This window comes from Protomyctophum parallelum, assembly GCF_964188405.1.
Source record: "Protomyctophum parallelum genome assembly, chromosome: 1".
Taxonomy (NCBI): Eukaryota; Metazoa; Chordata; class Actinopteri; order Myctophiformes; family Myctophidae; genus Protomyctophum; species Protomyctophum parallelum.
In genome coordinates this window covers 60,741,199-60,763,017 of record NC_139697.1, presented here as the reverse complement: position 1 = coordinate 60,763,017, position 21,819 = coordinate 60,741,199, and the positions used below count along the sequence as shown (strand labels likewise).

At 41.3% G+C, this 21,819-nt stretch overlaps 1 protein-coding gene across 2 annotated transcripts in view; it reads left to right on the top strand.

Moving 5' to 3' along the window:
• The window catches only part of grik1a (glutamate receptor, ionotropic, kainate 1a), a 58,797-nt gene that overhangs the window by 14,138 nt on the left and 22,840 nt on the right, over nucleotides 1-21,819 (top strand). The window contains exons 3-9 of one of the 2 annotated variants that reach the window (XM_083772465.1): nucleotides 395-652; nucleotides 8,382-8,563; nucleotides 11,016-11,069; nucleotides 12,823-12,993; nucleotides 14,869-15,012; nucleotides 19,167-19,274; nucleotides 19,518-19,562. In XM_083772465.1, the coding sequence (XP_083628591.1) occupies nucleotides 395-652; nucleotides 8,382-8,563; nucleotides 11,016-11,069; nucleotides 12,823-12,993; nucleotides 14,869-15,012; nucleotides 19,167-19,274; nucleotides 19,518-19,562 (962 nt within the window). The remainder of the gene's footprint in view (nucleotides 1-394; nucleotides 653-8,381; nucleotides 8,564-11,015; nucleotides 11,070-12,822; nucleotides 12,994-14,868; nucleotides 15,013-19,166; nucleotides 19,275-19,517; nucleotides 19,563-21,819) is intronic. The other variant, XM_083772466.1, reaches the window with a different exon arrangement.

The following is a 21,819-nucleotide window of genomic DNA, read 5'->3' as shown; positions in this document are numbered from 1 at the left end:
CGAAAATGGCCCATCTACAAGCTCACGGCGGGGACGGAGTGGCATTCCGACGCACTGCCATTCCGACTACGTAGCTAGTCCAGACTTGTGAGCTTGTTGATCGGACATTTTTGTTGAAGAGATTTAGGCCTAGTCCAGATGAAAAAAGTATTGGGGGGGTCAAGGATAGACCTTTGGGGGGGCCTGCCTGTTCTGCTGTTCTCCATGTACTGCTTGCTGTGTAACAGAGTTGTTTGATGTGCAAGTCTAAAGTCTCAAAGAGACACTGTTGATTGAAGTATGAAAAAATAATCACGTGGTTACTCTCCCTTTACTAACCAATGTACACACAACTTCGCACAGCTAACGTGTCACGAAATGAGGCCCGCTGACCTTTTGCGCTCTGCTCCGACAGTGTGTGACCAGCTGGCGTTGGGCGTTGCTGCCGTGTTTGGCCCGTCACACAGCTCCTCGGTCAGTGCTGTACAGTCCATCTGCAACGCCCTGGAGGTCCCCCACATCCAGACACGCTGGAAACATCCCTCTGTTGACAACAAGGACACGTTCTTCATCAATCTGCACCCGGAGTACACCGCTATCGCCAGGGCCATACTGGATATAGTGACCTTCTTTAGATGGAAGAAGCTTACTGTGGTTTATGAGGACAGTACAGGTATGTTAGTATTGTCGTGTGTGTGTGTGTGTGTGTGTGTGTGGGGGGGGTGTGTGTGGGTGTGTGTGTGTGTGTGTGTGGGGGGGTGTGTGTGTGTGGGGGTGTGGGGGGGTGGGGGGTTGAGAGAAAGACGAGAATAGAGAGGCAGAATGAGAGCACGCAGGTGTGTGTGTACTGAATGTGTGTTTCTGTGTGCACATGTCTGAGTATGTTCTGTAAGGCACACGGCTCAACTCAACCCAACACAAGTTCTATTAATGGAGCACATTAACGTGACCAGTGCTATAAAGGTTAAAACTAAACGAAGAAAGTAGAATATAATAATATACATGGAAAAAAACGAAAACATTGCACGGCAGTCTGGAGGAAAAACCAAGGGTGCCAAGCACAACTGTCACCGGACGCCAGGAGAAATAAATTAGTATTTTACAATTTAAAAACATCTATGGACTGGCCAGCTCTAATATTGAGAGGCAATTAAGCTGTTCCAGAGCCTGAGGTGTGTGTGTGTGTGTGTGTGTGTGTGTGTGTGGTGTGTGGTGTGTGTGTGTGTGTGAGATTTGAGGATTTGAGACAACCAAGGAAAATAAAACTCCCAGTTAATGTGTGCAACAGCGATTTATTTCACACCCATGTGGATTTACCCCAAACCCATCCGACCCCCACAAACGCTAATGAGAATCTAATGAAGGCACTGAACAAGAATGAACAGGATTCAGCAGTACCTCCATTCTTAAATGTGACAATCTGAAAACTATAGGAGAAAAAGTTTTTTTATTTAATTAATAATCGAACTAATTAATAATCGAACTTCACAGTAGTTTAATTTTCACAAGACTGTCGATGGGGATTATATTTGTGTGTGTGTGTGCGCACGCGTTACCGTTTGTGTGTATGACTGTGCTTGCATGTGTGAGAGGAAGAACGAGAGAGATATGGGGACAGAATTAGAGTGTGTTTGGAGAGCGATAGAGAGAGGAAGTGACAGATATGCATAGTCTGGGACATATTGTTTGGTATAAATCCAGTTTATAAACGTCATTATAAATCCTCAAAGTTGGGGAAAACTATTTGACTGAAAATAAAAATAGACCCTATCCTTACACAGACTAATATATGTGGTCTTTACGTTTCCCATATTTCTTTCATGACATATTTCCCTACCTTCAGTCAGAGATATGTGTGGCTTTACCAGATGCAGGGCAATATAATAATATTGGACTGGTTTGGACTGGTACACAATGTAGCGTGACCGGTGGTCAAGGTGACCGTTTCGTCACCCAGCAAGCTCCCTAAATAATCATTTCCATCTGTCTCCTAGAAACATTTCCGTCTAGCTATTCTTTTTTTTTTTACAGTGGTTCTCAAACCTTTTAATTTCAAGGTCTCGTAACTCTGAGAGTGTATACAAATGAAACCATTTTGTACACCCTCAGTTTTTTTTTTTTTTACAATTTTATTTATACATTTTCAGGTTTAAAGACAAGACATACTTTACAAACAATCACATCACACACACATTGTCTAGCTATTTGTTGACTAAATTGTCAAGATAATTTAGTCATAGTTTTAGTCACCATAGCTTAGTTTTTGAGGGGCGCAGCCTAGCCCCTCATAGTCCTATGCCCAGCTTTTGAGTGGCAAATCGAGTGGCAAAGTGACTTGGCAAAGTGAATGCCGTTTAACGTTGTTTAATGCAATCACATGGGTCTTTTCTGTTTGGATGTATTGTATGTGCTGTCAAGGTCAGATAAGTAGTTTTTTGCCACTCAGTACGTATTCCCGCATAACTTCCGGGTATGATGATGATGTCACGCACATACCCTCTATTATAGACAATCTGTAGGGGTAGTATCAAAACGTGTGTTTTGAAGAAAACTCAAAATGGCAAAAATCTTGTCAGGTGGAAATGGTGTGGCCTACACTGAGAGTTGCATCATGATACAAGGAATTTGGGGGAATGGTTTGACTGTATAACCTACGGTTCAAGATGTGGCAAAATGTGAGGGCCCTCTTATAGCGCCACCATAAGACCGATTTCAACAATTTGGGGCAGAGGTTCTTCCTTGGCCTACTGGGAGTATGCGTGCAAAGTTCCACGCCAATCAGTCCAACGGTCCCGGAGATTAGTTGCATACAGAGACACACACACATGCACGCACTCATGCACGCGGACACCGACACACACACACACACACACACACACACACACGGACACACACGTGGACACCGACACATACATATGGATGGACAGTAGCAAGGATTTATCTGCCTTTATTGATACTATGCAGTAGATGGACAGGAAATGGAGAGAGAGAGAGAGAGATGGGGAGTGACACACAGCAAAGGTAGTTGGGATTGAGACTCGAACCCGCGACATGCTGTCAGGCTTTGCAGAGACAATTATGCCTACTTCACTTGATATTTCTCTGACACAAAGTGCTAGATGTCCCAATGTTTCCTCCAGCTAAACGATACTCCTTTTTGCCTCCCGAAATTGCACCCTCTCCTTCCAGTCATATCTCGGAAGCTTGTCCAAAAAACTTTAATCATGCAATGCAGCCCATAATCTGGAGATGATGTTTATTTTTACTCCAACCTTAAGGGCTGTACAATCCTGCTTCTTCCAGTTGAGAGAAAATGCCAAAATTACTGTCTTATCTTTTGCAGACCTTGAAAAGGTCATTCATGCTTTTATTTCATCACGCTTGGACTACTGTAACTCCCTGTACTCTGGGTTCAGTAAAAAGAGTGCAAAACTCAGCTACTAGATTATTAACTAATTCTAAGAAACCCATCCATATTACACCCATCCTGGCATCTCTCCACTTGCTGCCAATGAGTTTCCGAATTTATTTTAAGATTTAACTTTTAAAGCCTTGCAAAGCCAGTTATTTAATGCTGGTACATGAGCCTGAGCTTCTCAGATCCTCACAGGGCCATTTTGTTCGTTCCTAAACCTCGCCTCATCAACTGGGGTGATTGGGCTTTTGCTGCCTGGACACCTGGCTTTGGAATGCCATACCTGAGGATCCAAGGCCAACAAAATCGGTGTAATCATTTAAATCACTTATGAAAACCGTACTTTATAAGGCTTTCTTATAGTGTGTAATGTATTTTATTTCATGCTTATTCCCTTGTATACCTTTTTACGTGTGTTTAACTTGTTTAAATGTATTGATTGTTATTTCATGCTACGTATTTGTTGTCTCCACCAGGCTGAAGGCATGGGGAGAGAGTATGTTTTGCACTCCGTCCGTGTGTGTGTGTCCGTCCGTCCGTTATCAGCTAATCTCCACCACCATTGGCCCGATCCATGCCAAACTGTGCACACACACTCCCTGGATGCCAACGATGAACCTCTGCCCCAAATATTCCTCAACGGCCTGTTATAGCGCCCCCATGAGGCCGATTTAGGCAAAACGCATTTCTGTAGAAAAACTCGTACACATTTTATCCATACATCACACAATTCGGTATACGATATACACCATCTCCATAGTCATGTGATCAACACTGATCTGCACAATGTCCCATCTTCCATCCTGATTGGCTTCCAAAGCTCACATGATTGGTCCGTTTCGAACAAAATGCCACAAATCACAAACGGTGTCCAATTTCCATGAAATTATACACGCACATTTCCACTAGGCCGAGGACAACGTGCCACAATCTTTTTCCCAAGAAGGCGCTATAACAGGCCAATTCCTGTTTTAACTAACTGCATCAACAACTTATGTATGCACACTCCCTAGAGGCCATGGAAAAACATTTTCTCTGCATCCCTCCACATCTGCCGGTTATAGCACCACCATGAGGCCGATTTCTGTTTATGTTAGTCGCACAGATTTCATCCAAATCTCACGCAAATCGGTACACATGATCTCTGTAGTCGTGTGATCAAGACGAGCCTGTTGGATTTCTCAGATTCTACACTGATTAGCTAAGATTGCCTTCCAAAGTTTTCAGGAGTAGCCCGTTTTGTACAAAATGCTGCACATGTCCTGCTCATCCAGAATTCTATCCTCAGAGATGCTATGAGTGATCTGGCTCTGCATTTCCTCAACAAAATGAAGATTATTGTTGCAAGAAACAAACAAACTATTTTTTTTTTTTACTCCTAAACATTTTGCCAAACATCACACACGCACTCCTATCCTCCTGGTGGAGACCTGTGCCCAGAAGGGCACCTTTTCTAGTTTTAATTGGTTTACTTTACTGTTTTAATTCCTTATTGCTATTCTTTTTTTAAAGCACTTTGTATTCATGTTTCAAAAAGCTCTTTAGAAATCAAGTTTATTATGACTTGAAGAGGGTATTGAATCTATATTCTTTTGAGAGCAGCGGAACTGCTGAGTGGTCAGTCTTAACCTGTTAAGCAGTTCATTAAGGATGGAGACATTATGGATTGAACATTTTCACACATTAGCACAAAGGAAATAGAATAGAAACCCAACACATAGCCTACTTGAAAAAATAGAAAAAATAGAATTGATAATCAAGCTAAAATAAAATTAATAAAATATACTCTAGTTCTCCCCATTACTATGAATAATTTACAGATCTATAATTGAGTGATAGAGTAATAACAGATGCACAATTCAAATTGGCAACACAAGAAAATCACAACTTCAAACGGTACCGCAGGGTGAAACAGGACTAGGGTTACAATAAGGGCCCAACCCTCTTCAACATTATATAAAGGTATGAATTGAGTGTGACTCTGCAGGCCACGGAGGTAAATTGTCTGATGTTTGCTGCTGACCCGGTAATCCTGTCTCCCTCCAGAGAGTGTTTACAGTATGTCACAGCCTGGATATCCTCCACAAGTTCAGACAAACATGAGCACTAAATATCATTATGAAAAAGGCTTGACCCAATTCCCAGAACAATGCATTCAACATTAGGAAACAAAATTGACATTTTGAGAGAGGGCGGCTCTCTATGATGAGACGTGGTTCCTTGGTGAGTTTGGTGTTGTAATACCTTCTAGCTTGCTTCACGGCCTGGTTGAATGTGTCCTTGGCAAACATCTGGGCTGTCGGTGGTGGTTGCGTTTTGTTTTTAATGATGATGCTTCTTCCTTCTTCCTAGCAGCGTTTCTGCACTTTTGATCAAACCATTGTATGTTATGACAGTTTTGCTGGGAAGGAATTGTTCCATGGCATCCTGGGCGATTTAAGTGATCTGGTGTCTGGTAACATTTCTTCTCAGTCAATGCAGTACCTTCTTTGGAGGAGACATTCTGTCAGTCAGTGCATGAGATAAAGCCTCACATTTTCCATTTGCTGACATTATTATACCAATACAATTCCTCTTGTAAGGCTTGTCTCGGTCTCGGTCTTACAGAATGTTCGGTGGTGGAAAAGTAGGCTACTATTATGTAATGTTTTGTGAATAAAATGTAATTTAGTCCAATGTGAATAGTAATCTGTTAATACAAATAACGTTTATAATTGATCCAGATTGAGATAATAATAATCTTTATTGTCCCAAAGGATATTTGTCTTCACAGTCTGTTCAAACACCCACATCAAAAACAACACATAGCACATAACACCAAGACAATACAAAAAGATGAACAGATGGACACGAACTTTGACACAATCCTGTTTCTGTTTTGACATGAATTTTGACATCATGATCAAAATTGAATTAGCTCTCTGGTAAAACAAAATGAAAAAAATCTGCACTTGCCCAGGGAATCCGGGGTAGACCCAGAAAGAGCTTGTAGATTGTCTATGTTTTAGAAGAGATTTGGTGTAGACAGAAAATGTGAAATAAGTACAGATCCAACTCAAGTCCAGTTTACTAAGTGTACAGGGTTTAAGTGGTTAATGTACACAGTGTAGGCATACATCTGTTGCTAGTATGTTTGTATTCATTCATCACTGTGGTGCGGTTATACACATAACTTGATCATGATCTGAAAGAAACAAAAGACTCAACAGATTGTCTTCTAATTATTTTGGTTCCTAAAAGACTATACCAATATCATTGACTGTGATTCACAGTAGCCTATATGGATTTGCAGTACTTTCCTAATGACCATTTTCCAAAAGCATAACATAGTCCCTAGAGAAAAGGTTGATTTATAAATTAAATCGAAACATACAGCATATACCATGCAATCATGTTTAACGTTGACTCAAATATTCCTGTACGTTTGTAACATTGACAAACAACTGCAACATCATACATAAAGTAATTTATGGGACAATATGTCCATGTTTAATTATGTATGACATGGCTACGGTATATGATATTGATGCTATTATGGCCCTGTGGTGTTCTGGTACAGTATGAGAGATAATTTTGCCAACGTCGTCTTTTGTAAGTCGCTTTGGGTAAGAGGATCTGCTACAGTACAATGTCTAAATTGTAGGCCAATCTTTGCGAGAGTCGATTGCATACACACAGCGTCTAACTTTATACTGTGGTGACTCAAACGGGTCCATAGTTTCAAATCTATCATTGGCTATATATTGCTGTGTCTATGACCTGCAGAAGGCGGGGTGCAGCTTTTGAAATGCCACTGAATTGCTACTTTATTTTCTAGTATTTTTCTGAAATGTCATGCACATACACATGGAAATGCACAGTACCTCACACTGTTCAAGGCACACACACACACACACACACACACACTCACTCTCCAGACACTAATGATATATTTTATTGAGGTTTAATGTCGCAATGTCCAGTCACAGGTCAGATTAACGTCAGACTCAATTCTGGTTTCTCAGTGCGTGTGTGTGTGTGTGTGTGTGTGTGTGTGTGTGTGTGTGTGTGTGTGTGTGTGTGTGTGTGTCAGAGAGGGAAGCAGCATGAGAGAAAGTGAGAGATGAGGTGAGAGATAGACAAAGGGAGAAATGAGCGAGAGAGAGAAAATGTGATTGAGAGATATAACAATGAGACAGACAGAGACAGACAGACAGACAGGATGGGTGGTGAGGTGAATTTAGATGGAGCTGGCAGAGGCACAGAGAAAGCACTAATTTCTTCTCTACAATCTGCGTTGACTAGCAGAGTCCAACAAGATTTATTATACCATGCTGACTGTGCAACTGTGTGTCTGTGTGAAGTGAATACCATGTTCCTAGTACAGTACATTTGTCATGTACTGTATATTTCAGCATTTCTATGCTGAAGTTGCAGCAAACGTTCAGACTGTTGCTAATCTTTAACCCTGGTAACAGATCTGATGAAGGACATGCAATGGGCTTCTTTCTGTATGGTACGATATATGACCAGAATTTTTAAGTAGTGTAGACTAGCGTACAATAATGTCCTCTTAATCAGGCTATGTGTTGTTGGGCTTAGTGAGAATATTTATCTGCATAAGTTGTGAAAGAAACGGATGCAAGATTCCTCATGTCATGTCATATGCTCCATTAACAAAAGTGATACGACATGCACATCCACTCTAGCCCAGGTGCTAGACAATCGGCAGTAGAGTCCGCAAAACTGGTAAGGAAAACTCAGCTCCACTGGTTTATTAATTCAAAGTTTCGATCAGGGATCTTCCTCAGGAATAGAAATGGATTCCTGAAGAAGATCCCAGTGATCGAAATGTTGAATTATTATTATTTATTTTTTTACCTTAGCAGTGTTGCAGACTCTATTTCTATATCTCCTCTAGCGACATTTCAAAATAAATAGAAATCCTACATTAACCATATACCCAAACTCCTTCTACTGTACCCTTAAAGTGTTGGTAATCTTCCAGGTCTCATGCGGATGCAGGAGCTGATCAAGGCTCCAGCTAAGCTCACACTGAAGGTCAAGATCCGACAGCTGTCCCCAGGGAACCAGGATGCCCGGCCACTACTTAAGGAGCTGAAAAAGGACAAGGAGTTTTTTGTGATCTTTGATTGCTCCTACCATATGGCTGCTGAGCTCCTCAAACAGGTATGGGGTGGCAAGGGCTAGTCTAGGTGGTTAATAATAATGCATTTTATATATAAAGCACTTTTCACATTTTCACTAATCTCAGAGTGCTACAAGGTTAAAAGCATGGCAAAAAATAAAAACAGCATAAGCAACATCATAAGCATAACATAAAACATTCAATCAATATCATGGGACCCAGCATCGCTAAACTAAAAGGGTAAAGTAAAGTGTCACGTGTGCGAAGAAGGAGTTTTGGGACCCAAATGCAGACAGACAAGTAGAGGCCATGTCTCCCCCCTGCTCCGCTCCCTCCACTGGCTCCCGGTCGCTGCCCGCACAGAATACAAAGCTCTGATGCTGGCATTCAAAGCAACCAAAGGTATGGCTCCCCCATATCTTGCAAGTATGATTGAACCCTACAAACCCTCGCGCGCACTCAGATCAGCCAACGCAGGGAAGCTTGAAGTACCCTCACTAAAAACGCCGGGAAAAAAACCCACCTTTTCAGACTCCATCATGGCCCATAGCACTTACCCCACCCCCTTACATTTCTGTAGACTTAGATAGCATTTGATACAGACTTATAGCATGTTATGTAGACAGCACTATAATTGCATTGTATGTAGTCATAGCACATCATAGTACATTATGTATAGCATAGTAGTATAGATGTATAGTTTATATGTATAGCTTCATTATATAGATATTCCACTGTTACTTTCTTAGCTTACGCATGTTTCTTGATAAATGTTTTTATGTGATCTATTCTATTCCCATGCTTTTTTTGTTCTTGCTTAATGTAAGTCGCTCTGGATTAAGAGCATTTAGGAATGCCTAAATTGTAAATTGTAAATTGAGGCAGAGGAGCTCAAATACCAAAACTCAAACGGGAACAGAACACTGACACACACAATAACAATCTGACAAAGGAACTGAAAGAACAGGGGAGTATAAAGGCAGGGATATTAGGACATAGGTGAACACAACTGACAAACAACACTAGGGTAGGCTGACAGGCAACAGAACACAGGTGACTATGACCTGCAGAAGGTGGGGTGCCGCTTTTGAAATGCCACGGCACAAATGCCACAAAAATACAAAAATGAAGACATGCGAATCCCTTGACTCCTTCAAAACCGCTCTCAAAGGGCACCTACGGACGGCTGCAATTCGAAACTGGCCCCCGTAAAAAACTGGCCCCCCGTTTTACCTCCTTTATGATTAATTCCTATTCTGTTCTTTGGCTATATACTGTAGAAGTGTCTATTTGTACGTCTCTTAATGTTTTGATGAATTGAACAAGGTTCAATTCATTACACTTGTAAACAAGTGTAATGCTTTATTGGGTCGTCCACTCACAGTTAACAGTTTTTGTATTGAGTTAGTGCTTGAAATGTACTGTAATTCTGCAAACTGTTAATACATATTTCAATCAATCAATCAATGAAAATGGGGCGGGAGACTTGGAGCATCTTGGAAAGTCTGGTGACGTGAGGTTAGGTGCATCTTCTCTTGAATCTAGGGGGTCACGTTCTAGCGTGCACGTCACAATTGTTTGGTACCACAGCGTGGTGCTGCGTTCTACGAGCATGACACCACTGGATGGAAGTAGGGAAATTATTTCCAAAATGGCGTGTATGCATGTAACCCCAATAGGTGAAAGAATAGGTGCACTGTAGTTAATGTGTGCATTTATCACCAATAAAAAAGAATGTTTCTAAATACACCTACGGATTGACCTGGCCATCTGCACTTGGACTAACCAGATATAAATAAATAGAATGTGCACTATATAATCAGGTGAGGTATCAACAGTAAAAAGCATCAATATGTGCATGTAGGTATGTAATTGGATATAAATATAATAAGCACGGGTAAAAGTGCAATCTATTACCAGTATTATTTACATATAGAGTATTCTGTATACAGAGAATCAAGAACAATGTGTATCAACCAATAAGTACTTTCGTTCAGTGGTAATATGTGCATACGTAACAGGAATATGATACATAAACAGTAATATGTACAGTCGATCTACACTGAATGGCATGAGTACTAGTATACACCCTATCAGTGGTGAAGAATTGCTAGAATAATCCTGCTTTTACCATTCAGTACTACAGTCCACACAGCCAGCATTTCATTATCCACGGGTCGTTGGCCATTGCATGGTTTTATGATTTGGGGCAAGGTCAATGTAAATTTCATAGTTTGAAAGTTCAAATACGGCTTGATCATAAAACATTAAGAAAGCGTTGACGGCATGAAATACAAATTGAGGTGAAACGCAATGACTTTAACCAGTGCAGTTAGGTATGATTATACATTTGCACATAAATGAATATCCTGAGGTGCTGTGTAGTACAGAGCAACTCAGACAACTCAGACATGCAAATTACAGTGGGCAAGTGTACAGCCTACATGAACATTTTCTGAACATTGCAATTTCTTTTGCTTCTCCTATTCACAGCTTTCATCGATGGGAATGATGACAGAATACTACCATTTCTTCTTCACAACTTTGGTGAGTAAAACAAATTAAGTTGGCTTTCTTTGAACTATCACCCTTTCATAAATCTTCATTGGTAGGAGTAATGATCAGTACTACTAGTGTAAGCACCAGAGAGGTCATTTCTGCATAACTGGAGCAGGCAGATCTACGGTCCATGCAGGCAGTTTCATGAACCTGCTGATGTATGAGCCAGCAGACCAATTCTATTAGGGGGGTCCTGCACTACCGGAGTACAGTTCGCTCCTAGGACCATAGTCATTATGGAATTATGGTCATGGACGCCCTTGCCCTTACAATTTCATAACAAGTTGTTATGAAATCCTATTCTATCCACTGCAGCTTGCCCACTTGTACTGTGCCTGCCTGGTTTTGCACTATGTATATATTTGACTTTCCAAAACGATCTCAGTGCAACATTTATATTTAACGCTGCATTCACAAAACCAGTCAAGGTCTATAGATGGGGTTATTAATGTTTAAATACAGTTATTTCCAGTATGGGTTGTTTGCCTTGGCCGTATAATTGCCTGGGGCTTAGATCTGCCTGAGGGCAATAGAGAACCGAAGTCTGACATAAAGAATCCCATAGATGTTTTTTAAATCAACCACTACAGTAGTTTGCTGTCTGGCAGCTCTTGTTATCTTTGCTCACATTATCCTGGCTGCTATTTAATGGCTCACCCTTGGCATTCCATTTTAGTGTTTACTGTTCAGAGTCCTCACTTTAAGATCTTGCTCCGTTGAGTTGACCCATGAGCCCAGGTAGTCCTTGACTTCCTTTAGAGCAGTGGATTGTAAGAGTTGAGTTATTACATTTAGTTTGACTCAGTTCCACAGATACATAATGTGAAAATAGAAGATGTACATAACGCGACATGTTGTGAGCTTTTATAGATCTGCTATTCTTTTAATATTTTTAAGTGAAAATGATTATGTCTGTCTGTGTTTTATAAATATTGAGCCAATGAAAAGTATTAACGAGAGCCTGTGACTCTAACTACACAATACACATAACTTCACTGGATCCATTGTAACACAAATTATCTTTTTCCATTTCCTGAAAAGTTAGTTTTGGACATACAAGGATTCCGTACTGCAATGATGGGTTACCTTTGATCTTGTGTTATTAGCCAACTGTTAGCCAAATTGTTTTTTGCTGCAACTAATTGCTCCTCTAGAGACGATTTGAATGCAGCGAGCATACAAGCCAACTGTCTCTGTATGGACAGAACAATGTCCAAATAAATTCAAATGAATATCTTTCCACTGCCTTGTGGCTTTCTAGTTGTCTCTTCATCAGCTACGGTTTCAGAGCAAAGCTTTTATTTTATTTCAAAAGCTAAGCCATTAAAAACAAAAGTGAAGTATAACCGGTGTTTATATATAGATACAAAGCCACCTGTCTCCCTTTTAATATTTTGATCCTAAAATATTAGAACCTTCTAGAACTAATTCAGTGTGAGAACTGCCGACAGTCGCTTTGAAGAACAGCTGGGTCTTTTTTTGCACGGCGCCAGTGCCACTACGTATGTACACGTACACGCATAACAATGATGAAAAGTGTACGAAGAGTGTAGGCAGGGAGAGACCGACTGAGTCTGTGAAGAAGAAGAAAAAATCCTTTCAATAGCAATGGCTAATGCCGTTGCCATACCGGAAAAGTACTCAACTGCCTTTACACCACTCTGAGACATACGCCTGAAACTATAATAACTCTCTCTCTCTCTCTCTCTCTCTCTCTCTCCATCTTCACTTCCTATCCCAGGACCTGTTTGCTTTGGACCTGGAGCCGTACCGCTACAGTGGGGTGAACATGACAGGCTTCAGGCTGCTGAACATAGACGACCCCTGGGTAGCGTCCACCATGGACAAGTGGGCCATGGATAGATTGCAGGGGCCCAAACATGAGAGTGGCATGATGGATGGAGTCATGACTGTAAGTACCAGTTTTTCCCCCTTTTAAGTCCCACTTAACCACATAATCCCTGTATACTTTCTTATACATTTAAGTGATGTTGAACGTCTGTACAACCTTGCGTTGTATGTATACCTGAGCACGATATAAATCTGTCGCTCACATTACACTAACAAGACCTGTGCCTGTTTCCTACTTGGAAACGATGCAAGTGTGGAACCTAGTATGAAATACCAGGCTGTTGTCATAGCGTTTTAACCGGCTGTGTCCCTTTTGTGCCCATATAATGGAGATCTCTGTATCTGTCCTTCTGCCTGTGTCTGAAGAGTGCAAACTGACTGTGAAAAGTGGACTGGTTAAGTGATCAGATGGCAGGTGTGGGGTTAAGTCCAAAGGCAATAATCCAAAATACCGGTGTCTGGCAGAAATGTAAAAACCACTGAAGCATGTAGACAGGAAATTCTGAGACCCAGAAACACTAGTATACACAGGAACAGAAGGCTAGGGATCCGTCGAGACAGAAACACATCAACATGAACTGACAGTCTGTCAGAAGTGAATGGGAAAAAGTCCAGCCGGTGGGAACAGTGGCAGGAAGACAGAGAGAGACAGGGAGATGTATAGAGACAGTGTGAGACAAACTGTGACAGTTCACTTTCGATTACAGTATGTGCTAAAACTAAAAGTATCACTTTGAGACCGGTTTCATACAATTAGAATGAATGGAATCACTACTTCTTGTTTCTCAATCACAGAACATAGACAAAGATGATCATAATCGATCACAGAGCACAGGCTCGACAGACAGATTAAGATGATCAATAATATTTTGACTTGACTTGTATCATAATTATTATTTATTTATTTGTTTAACCTTTATTTAACCAGTAAAACACACATTGAGACTCTTCTGCAAGTGGGAAACTCGCCAAGCGGCAGAAACATAATTACACTTCAAAGCTACATCGTACATGTCAAGTTATACAACAGCCAATAATAAATCCATGACAATTACCTCCAGAAAGCTATACAATATATACAACAATTGTCCTAAATGGTACACTAACAATAACCAGGTTCAAGACGTTTTGCACACAAATACACAAAGTACATGGACGGGAACCAAGAAAACAATAAATATATGGGCATATGCGAAGGTTAGTACACATCCGAACATGTGCAGGTGTTGGACTGTACATTTAAGATGGTCCTTTTGAAACTCCTTTTGAAGTCTGGCTTGACTAAATATAAAGGGCACATCAATTTGACTTAACCCTCTAAGACCCAGCGTTGCTTTTTAGCAACAATTTTATTTTATTTAATTACTAAATAATAATTATTTTTTTCTGTTCTTTTTTCACCTAAACGTCATCAGTGATGTTCATTGCAATGCCATTTCAATGCCATTGGTCATGATATTTGCATATAAATACCCCCCACAGAGGCTGAAATTCACACAAATAAAAAATGTCTGGACTCTGTGCAATTTTGAAAGTTTTTAACCTAAGACTTTTGACCGTTACCCTAATAAAAGTAGGTAAATAATTGTAATGTATGTTTTTTTGTGATCATTAGAATGTCTAGAACATGTTTTATTCATTATTGTGAAAGATATCCCCAAAATGTAAATTATTAATTTATTATATTATTATATAATTATTATATAATTATTATACATTTTTCATCAAACATATTTTTTTAATCTTAGTCCTAGTAGTACAAAGTAGTAGTAAGGTTGAAATCAATTTTTTGCAAGTAGAAATGAATGCGGGTGTTAGAGGGTTAATACCTCCTGGTTGTGATTATCATGCCTTCATATTTGTGTGTTCAGTGAAACACGTAGTTGTTGATAAAAAAACCCTTCACTTTACAGTATCACTGTTGCTCCTCCAACAGACGGATGCAGCCTTGATGTACGACGCTGTGTACATGGTGGCTGTCGCCGCTCAGCGGGCCACCCAGATGACCGTGGGCTCTCTACAGTGTCACCGCCACAAGCCCTGGCGCTTTGGACCACGCTTCATGAACCTTTTTAAAGAGGTTGGTGTCCTTGGCACGATTGTAGGGATCTCCCCAACATTGATATTAAATATATCTTATGAGGTGTCCGATATTTAAGGGATAATGTCTGGCTAGGTGGTCATTGTCGGGAGATAATTCACAGACAGGGAGTTTAACCACAGAGGCGAAGTGGTTAAACTCCCTGAAGGTTATTACATGGCTACCCAACATAAATTAATACATTGAGGCCAAAACACAACAAAAAAAGTATTCCATAAGTTCGCGCTGGCTGCGTCTGGCCAGCTGCAGGGCTGCAGCACTGTCGGAAAACAAAGGAAGTGAGTTGATCAAATATAATCCATTTCCGGGTCCTGCTTCGTCTATTTCGCGCTCAAATGTTTTCAAAAACATTTTTGAGAGCAATGTTTAGCTGTAAATGACATTGTGTGTCACTAGTGTGTGTGTGTGTGTGTGTGTGTGTGTGTGTTTACATGGCTGTCATGTTGGAAACAGCAGTAAATCAAGCGGGGCGCAGCCGCGCAGCTGGTGCTCAGAGGGTTTGATTAGGCAGCGGTCTGTTATAGAGCGGAGCGGTCATTATCAACACATAACTCACCGCTGAATTCAGCGATTGACCAATCAGAATCAAGCATTCAACCAAGCCATGTAATAATGGAAAATAACAGATGCGGCGGAAGTAAATCATTCCATAACTGAGTCCCATTATTATTATTATTTTCCTATTTCAGGACAGAATTTTGGCAAGATATAGGCCACGCCCAATCATCATTCATTTCATACAGCTAGTTTAAATGGTTGTTAACAATATTTAGCATTGACTTTGATTGGCTCTGCAAGAGATTTGAACCAGAAAGTTTTCGCACCCTGATGGTATATTACAGTATTATTCACCCAAGTACTGTATGAACAACACAAGGAGGGTGCAGTCACACCGAACTTATATTCTGCCTATGCAGCAGATTCTCCAATGCTTTTCAAGGGGAACGGAGCGGTTTGTTGCCATTCTGGATTTCAGCAAAAAAGAATTGATGAATTAAATGTATTGACGTTGTCACTCAGTTCTGTGGTACTGGTGCTGCAGGCTTTATTTCTTGCCTTCTTTCAAACAAGCCAACAACAAAACTGTCAAATACATCTTGAGTGTACAGGGTTTGATGAGGTCAGATCAACATATGTAATGAATTCTGTATTGGCCATATATGGAGCGTGTCACGAGGCAGGTTTTCATAAGTAAATAAATCAAAGGTTTGCCCAACAAAATATATTATTTCTCCAAATGAACTGAGCATCATGTATGTGGCTGCATTCTGCTGCACTGTCCTAATGGCTGGGCTGACTGGCTGAGTAGACGCACATAAGAAATGAGGCCTATGATGCATGAACGTTTCATCCCCTCACCCATATTTCCAGCTTCCCTTCATACTATTTAGAACCTGAACGGTACCCGGTCGGGCATCGGTCACGTTGCAACGCGTTGCGTTGGTAGCATGTAGATCAGCTATCTTTGAAAATATTTGAAAAAGACACATGGACTACATAATTGCCATTACAATGTCAAATATTGGCTGATATATTGTGAAACCGATACATCTGTCCTGCTCTAATCGTATTTATAAGCAGCTGTAATACTATATTTATAAGACAATTTACAATTTAGGTATTTAGCAGACGCTCTTAATCCAGAGCGATTTACATTAAGCAGGAACAAAAAGCATGGGAATACATCACAAAAAGCATTTATCATGAAACATGCGTAAGCTAAGAAAGTAACAGTGGAATATCTATATTATGAGACTATACATATAAACTATATATCTATACTACTATGCTATACATACAGTATGTACTATGGCGTGCTATGACTATATACAATGCAATTATAGTGCTGTCTACATACCGTAACATGCTATAAGTCTATCAAATGCTATCTAAGTCTACCGAAATGCTATCTAAGGGGGTAGGATAAGTGCTATGGGCCATGGAGTCTGAAAAGGTGGGTTTTCAGACTACGGCAGACTAAGCAGCGGTAATACTATATGTCTAACCTGACATTTACTTTGAACATGTTTTGAACTTTCAATGAGAGACGGGAGAACGGTTTTGAAATGTTCCTCCCTTTCACACTTATATTGATATTACATTCCATACTGTAATGGAAATTCATCCGTAAAGCTATCCAAACTGGGTGCAAAATATACGCAAATAGACATAGATAGGCCTAGACAAATAGACATTTTCATAGAAAATAAATAATGCATGACAGATACACAAGAAATGCAACTTTCTATAGAGGGATTCGCACATGCGCGCGCGTGCAGTAGTCACAGCACCAAAGCCTCATACAACAGTGACTCCAGTCCATTTTAAAAATTTCCCTTCACTAATTTCATGCCGTGTTAACTCTGATGACACTGTTATACTATACTGCATGTAATGTTTGTCCCCCACAATGTTTATGATTTTGCAATTTTCGGCATTTATCATTCCAGCGTAAACTTGAACTTTGGCGTGTGCCCGGCCAAATATCACGTCAGGTCGGGAGCTGTCGTAGGCTTTGTCCTCACCTGTTTTTCTGTCGTAGAAAGCGGAGCAGCATTGACTGACCAGCTGACAGGCTGTCACAGGCACCTAAACATATGTATTCACTCCTAAAATGTACACAAAACTAATAAATATTATACATAATAATAATAAAAAATTGTAAAGGTATTTCCAAGTGTACAAGCAATTGAAATCGCGCAATTAAAAACAATGTTGCAAGTTAGAATGATGTTTAAGCCATTTATATGCATGAGCGCATAGGCCTACATGCGAGGATTTGCGCTACCTGCAGGAATAGTTTCATGACATGGAGAGGCATTGGAGGAATACTGCTCCCAACGGGTACTGTAATCTACAGCAGGCCCATGTCTTTCTGGAGTTACGGTATGTGCAATCTTGTCTTGTCCTCGTATAAGGATAAACCTAACGCGTCGCTCGAATGCCAAATGTGCAGAGCCAGTGCAAGTGGGGACCGCATCCGCATCGATAGGTAACCCAGCCAGCCCACATACGTTAAGGTTTAGGCTGTGCATTCATTGACAGCCCAGCCACTGCAGCGAGGCAATCTAATATAGACTGTCATAAACGTGCATGGTCACGGTGTCACAGACCGCAGATGAAACTTTTATTGGCTTTCCATCTTGTAACTATGGTTTCCATACGTTGTTTGGTCGTATTGCAGTTCATGTCGCAAAAACGAGGGAGAGGCTTGATTTCATAGGGTGTGCCAGATTGATTTCAGCCGTCTCATTTATCAACGCTAGGAACGAAATTAAGCAAGGATCATCTGTTTGCGATTGATTGATTGATTGAAATATTTATTAACAGTTTGCAGAATTTCAGTACATTTCAAGCACAAACTCAACACAAAGACTGTTAACTGTGAGTGGACGACCCAATTAAGCATTACACTTGTTTACAACAGGGTCCACCATGTTCAATTCATCAAAACATTTAGAGACGTACAAATAGACACTTCTATATAGTTAAAGAACAGAACAGGAATTCATCATAAAGGAAGCAAAAAGGGAAAAGAAACATATACAGTGAGGGGAAAAGGGGGGTGGGGGGGGGGGGATTCAGATTTTACGGGGGCCAGTTTCGAATTGCAGCCGTCCGTAGGTGCCCTTTGAGAGCGATCACTTCACAAATGCCGTGCCGACGTGAATGTACGAACACCCACGCTCGAATTTGAGGCAGAATTTACACTCCATTGATAAGTGAGGGATATTAATACATATGCACGCACACACTCTTGGGCCAAGCACGCACACGCGCGCGCGCACACACACACACACACATATATCCACGAGTCGATTACCCACTTCTACAAGCTCACTTGTTATGTTTCATCTATAATGACATGCCCAAAATAGGTATTGCTTTTTAATTGATTATTTTATATTACAAAGTATCAACCACCAATATTTCTTCTAATGAATTCAGTTGGTTCGTTCGATTAACTGTTGCACCCCTCAAACCATCAATTTGGACCTCCTCTCAACCTGTTCTCCTCCTCCTCTCACTTCAACTTTGTCCAAAGTAGCCGTTAGTCTCCACTCTCCAGTGAATGAAGTGGAATGAAGACAGACCTTCAAACTCTCCCCTGCATCTCTGTCCCTCCCCCGCAGGCCCAGTGGGACGGACTGACGGGACGCATCATTCTTAATAAGACAGATGGCCTGAGGAGGGACTTTAATTTGGACATCATCAGCCTCATGGAGGAAGGCACCGCCAGGGTGAGCACGAGAACCCGGAGCAGCCAATTACACGCTCTCATGCTGCTACTGCCCATACGTCTGATGCGCGTGCGTGTGTGTGTGCGCGTGTGTGCATGTGCGTGTGTGTGTGTGCCTGTGTGTGTGTGTGTGTGTGTGTGTGTGCACGATTGCTCCATTGATTTATTGTTTTTACTTTATAAGTTATTTTTCCAACTGCATTATGTTCTGCTTTCTATATCATTCTCTTTGCATCCTCCATAGCGTTTGGTGGAGGCCGGAAGTCAACGCTATAAAAGGTGGATCAAGGTTGGTGCACGAGTGCCCGTGCTGTGTCTCCTCTAAGCCTTCCCTTCCTCTCCAGTGGGGGACCAGTCCATTGTATATGCTGTGCGGCTCTTTTACCCCTCGCCCTGTCAGCCCTGTTTCTCTTCACTGGTTTTGTTTACAGCAGTGCCACGTATTTGACATCGATGTCCGCCTGCGTTTGCTGCGGTTGAAAAAGGTGTTGTTCTGGAACTTGTCAAGTTGTCAGTCCCCCCAGCATGGGGGGGGAGGCTGTGTCAAAGGAATTAAATGATTAGTTTTGTTAATTTGGTTCTAGGAGATGTTACAGTTCATGTCCAAATAATTGGTTGCTTGTTCCTTCCTTTGTTTCCTTTGTTCGTTGCATGTTTTATCATGGCTTAGTCAGTGTACCACTCGCCGAAGCAATTTCCTGTGAACCTTTCTTTTATGAGTTCTGTCAACCCAGCAACAGGCAGAGAGACAGACAGACAGACAGACAGCCAGCCAGCCAGCCAGCCATTGTCCGGGCACAGGAGTGTGATTTATAGAGTAATTGTAATTCCGTTCGATATGTCTTAGCCCTCAGAGAGGGAATTCTTCTACGTGGAAATGCGCCATGCATAAAATGCTTGGCTTTTATGGTCCTGATAAGTGAATTATTAAATCGTGGCAGCCATGCTAGTTCTTGGGCAGTGGTGTGTTAAATACACTCTGGAGGATGCTGGCAGAAGCTCAACTTAATGAAAGTAGTTGGGAAGAAATGAAGGATCTTTCCCCGTTTACTTTAGATTTGTTCCTTTTCTTTTAGGAGATTATACATTGTGCACTTGCTGGTTTTCTTGTCTTTCCTGAGTTATATTCCTCCACCACTGTAGCAGTTTTTTATCTATCTAATTTAGTTTTTGGTTGGTACATGTACATCGTATCTTGGGAGTCTAATAGAGACATCATTTTACAAGTGGCTTGAAATGCCGCCTGTTTATGGTCAGCCAGCGCAGTAGTGGCGATATAGCGGCGAGATTTTCATGATTGGCTAGCCTCTAAACCAATGGAAGACTAGATTTTCATGATTGGCTGGCCTCTAAGCCAACGGGAGACTAAGCCCTACGGCCAATGGGACACTATAATCCCCACGGCCAATGGGACACTGCCCCGTACACTACATGTACAATAGATAGAACGTCGCAGTCCCGCCCCCTTTCAGAACGACGAGTGGCCCAGGAATTTTCTCCATAGGCTTTTCAAAAACGTATTTATATAAAGACGGTTACGCCGCAGGACAAAGCCAACTCGGATTGTGACAAATCATGACAATAATTACAATGTTTTGGGACGAGAAAAACAAAACAAATAGTGTTGTATCCTGCCTTTATTTTCTTCTTTCAAATTATTTGATCGGCACAAAATATTGTGTTTGTTGTCACGATCCAAGTTGGCTTTGTCCGCGGCGTAACCATCATTATATAAATACTTTTTGAAAAGCCTATGGAGAAAATGAATGGAGAATCATTTCCTGGGCCACTCGTCGTTCTGAAAGGGGGCGGGACTGCGACGCTCTATAGCGGCTCGCTCCCCGGGCGGACAGCGACAGACAGCGAGAGGTGTCATGCTCCCCTCTCCCCCACCGCAGCATTCGGCCAATTTATATGGATGATAGATAATGCTTCCCTCACAAAACAACTTTTCGCGGGCAACATATTGTATACAAAGAGGGGGTTTAAAGACTCATGTCATAGCGGCAAGACAACATGGATCTGCGGATGTCAACGTCCACAAGTGTGCAGTGGCCAGGGGTATACCTGTTTCCACCGGGCACGGGAGGTGGGCTGGTCACCGTGGTCAGTCACACAAGTCACACTTGTAAGCTGCCGACTACCAGGTCTAATATATCTCTAGACCTATAGGGCCGCTGTCAAATGTTCAGAATAGTCGTGCAAGCAGTCAAACGATGGTTTTGAGAGAGTCATAGTTGGGTTCGGCATGGTAGACAAGTTCTGCTGGAGTTTCCAGGCAGAATTCTTATACCAGGCTGAAAAGGAAATGTTGTGGTGTTTCTTGTTAATCTCTCCAGTGTCAGTCAGTCAGTCAGTCAGTCAGTCGTCTATATCCATCCATCCGTGCTTCTGTGGTGGCCACTGGTGGGTGGAATCGGTATACTAATATACACACACAACTTTTCGCATTTGCAGTTTTGCTCATTTCTATTCTCAAGTTATGGCAGACAAGAAGTGTACGTGTATATCAGTGTTTTTCTCTTTCAATGTTTTTATTGGATTTT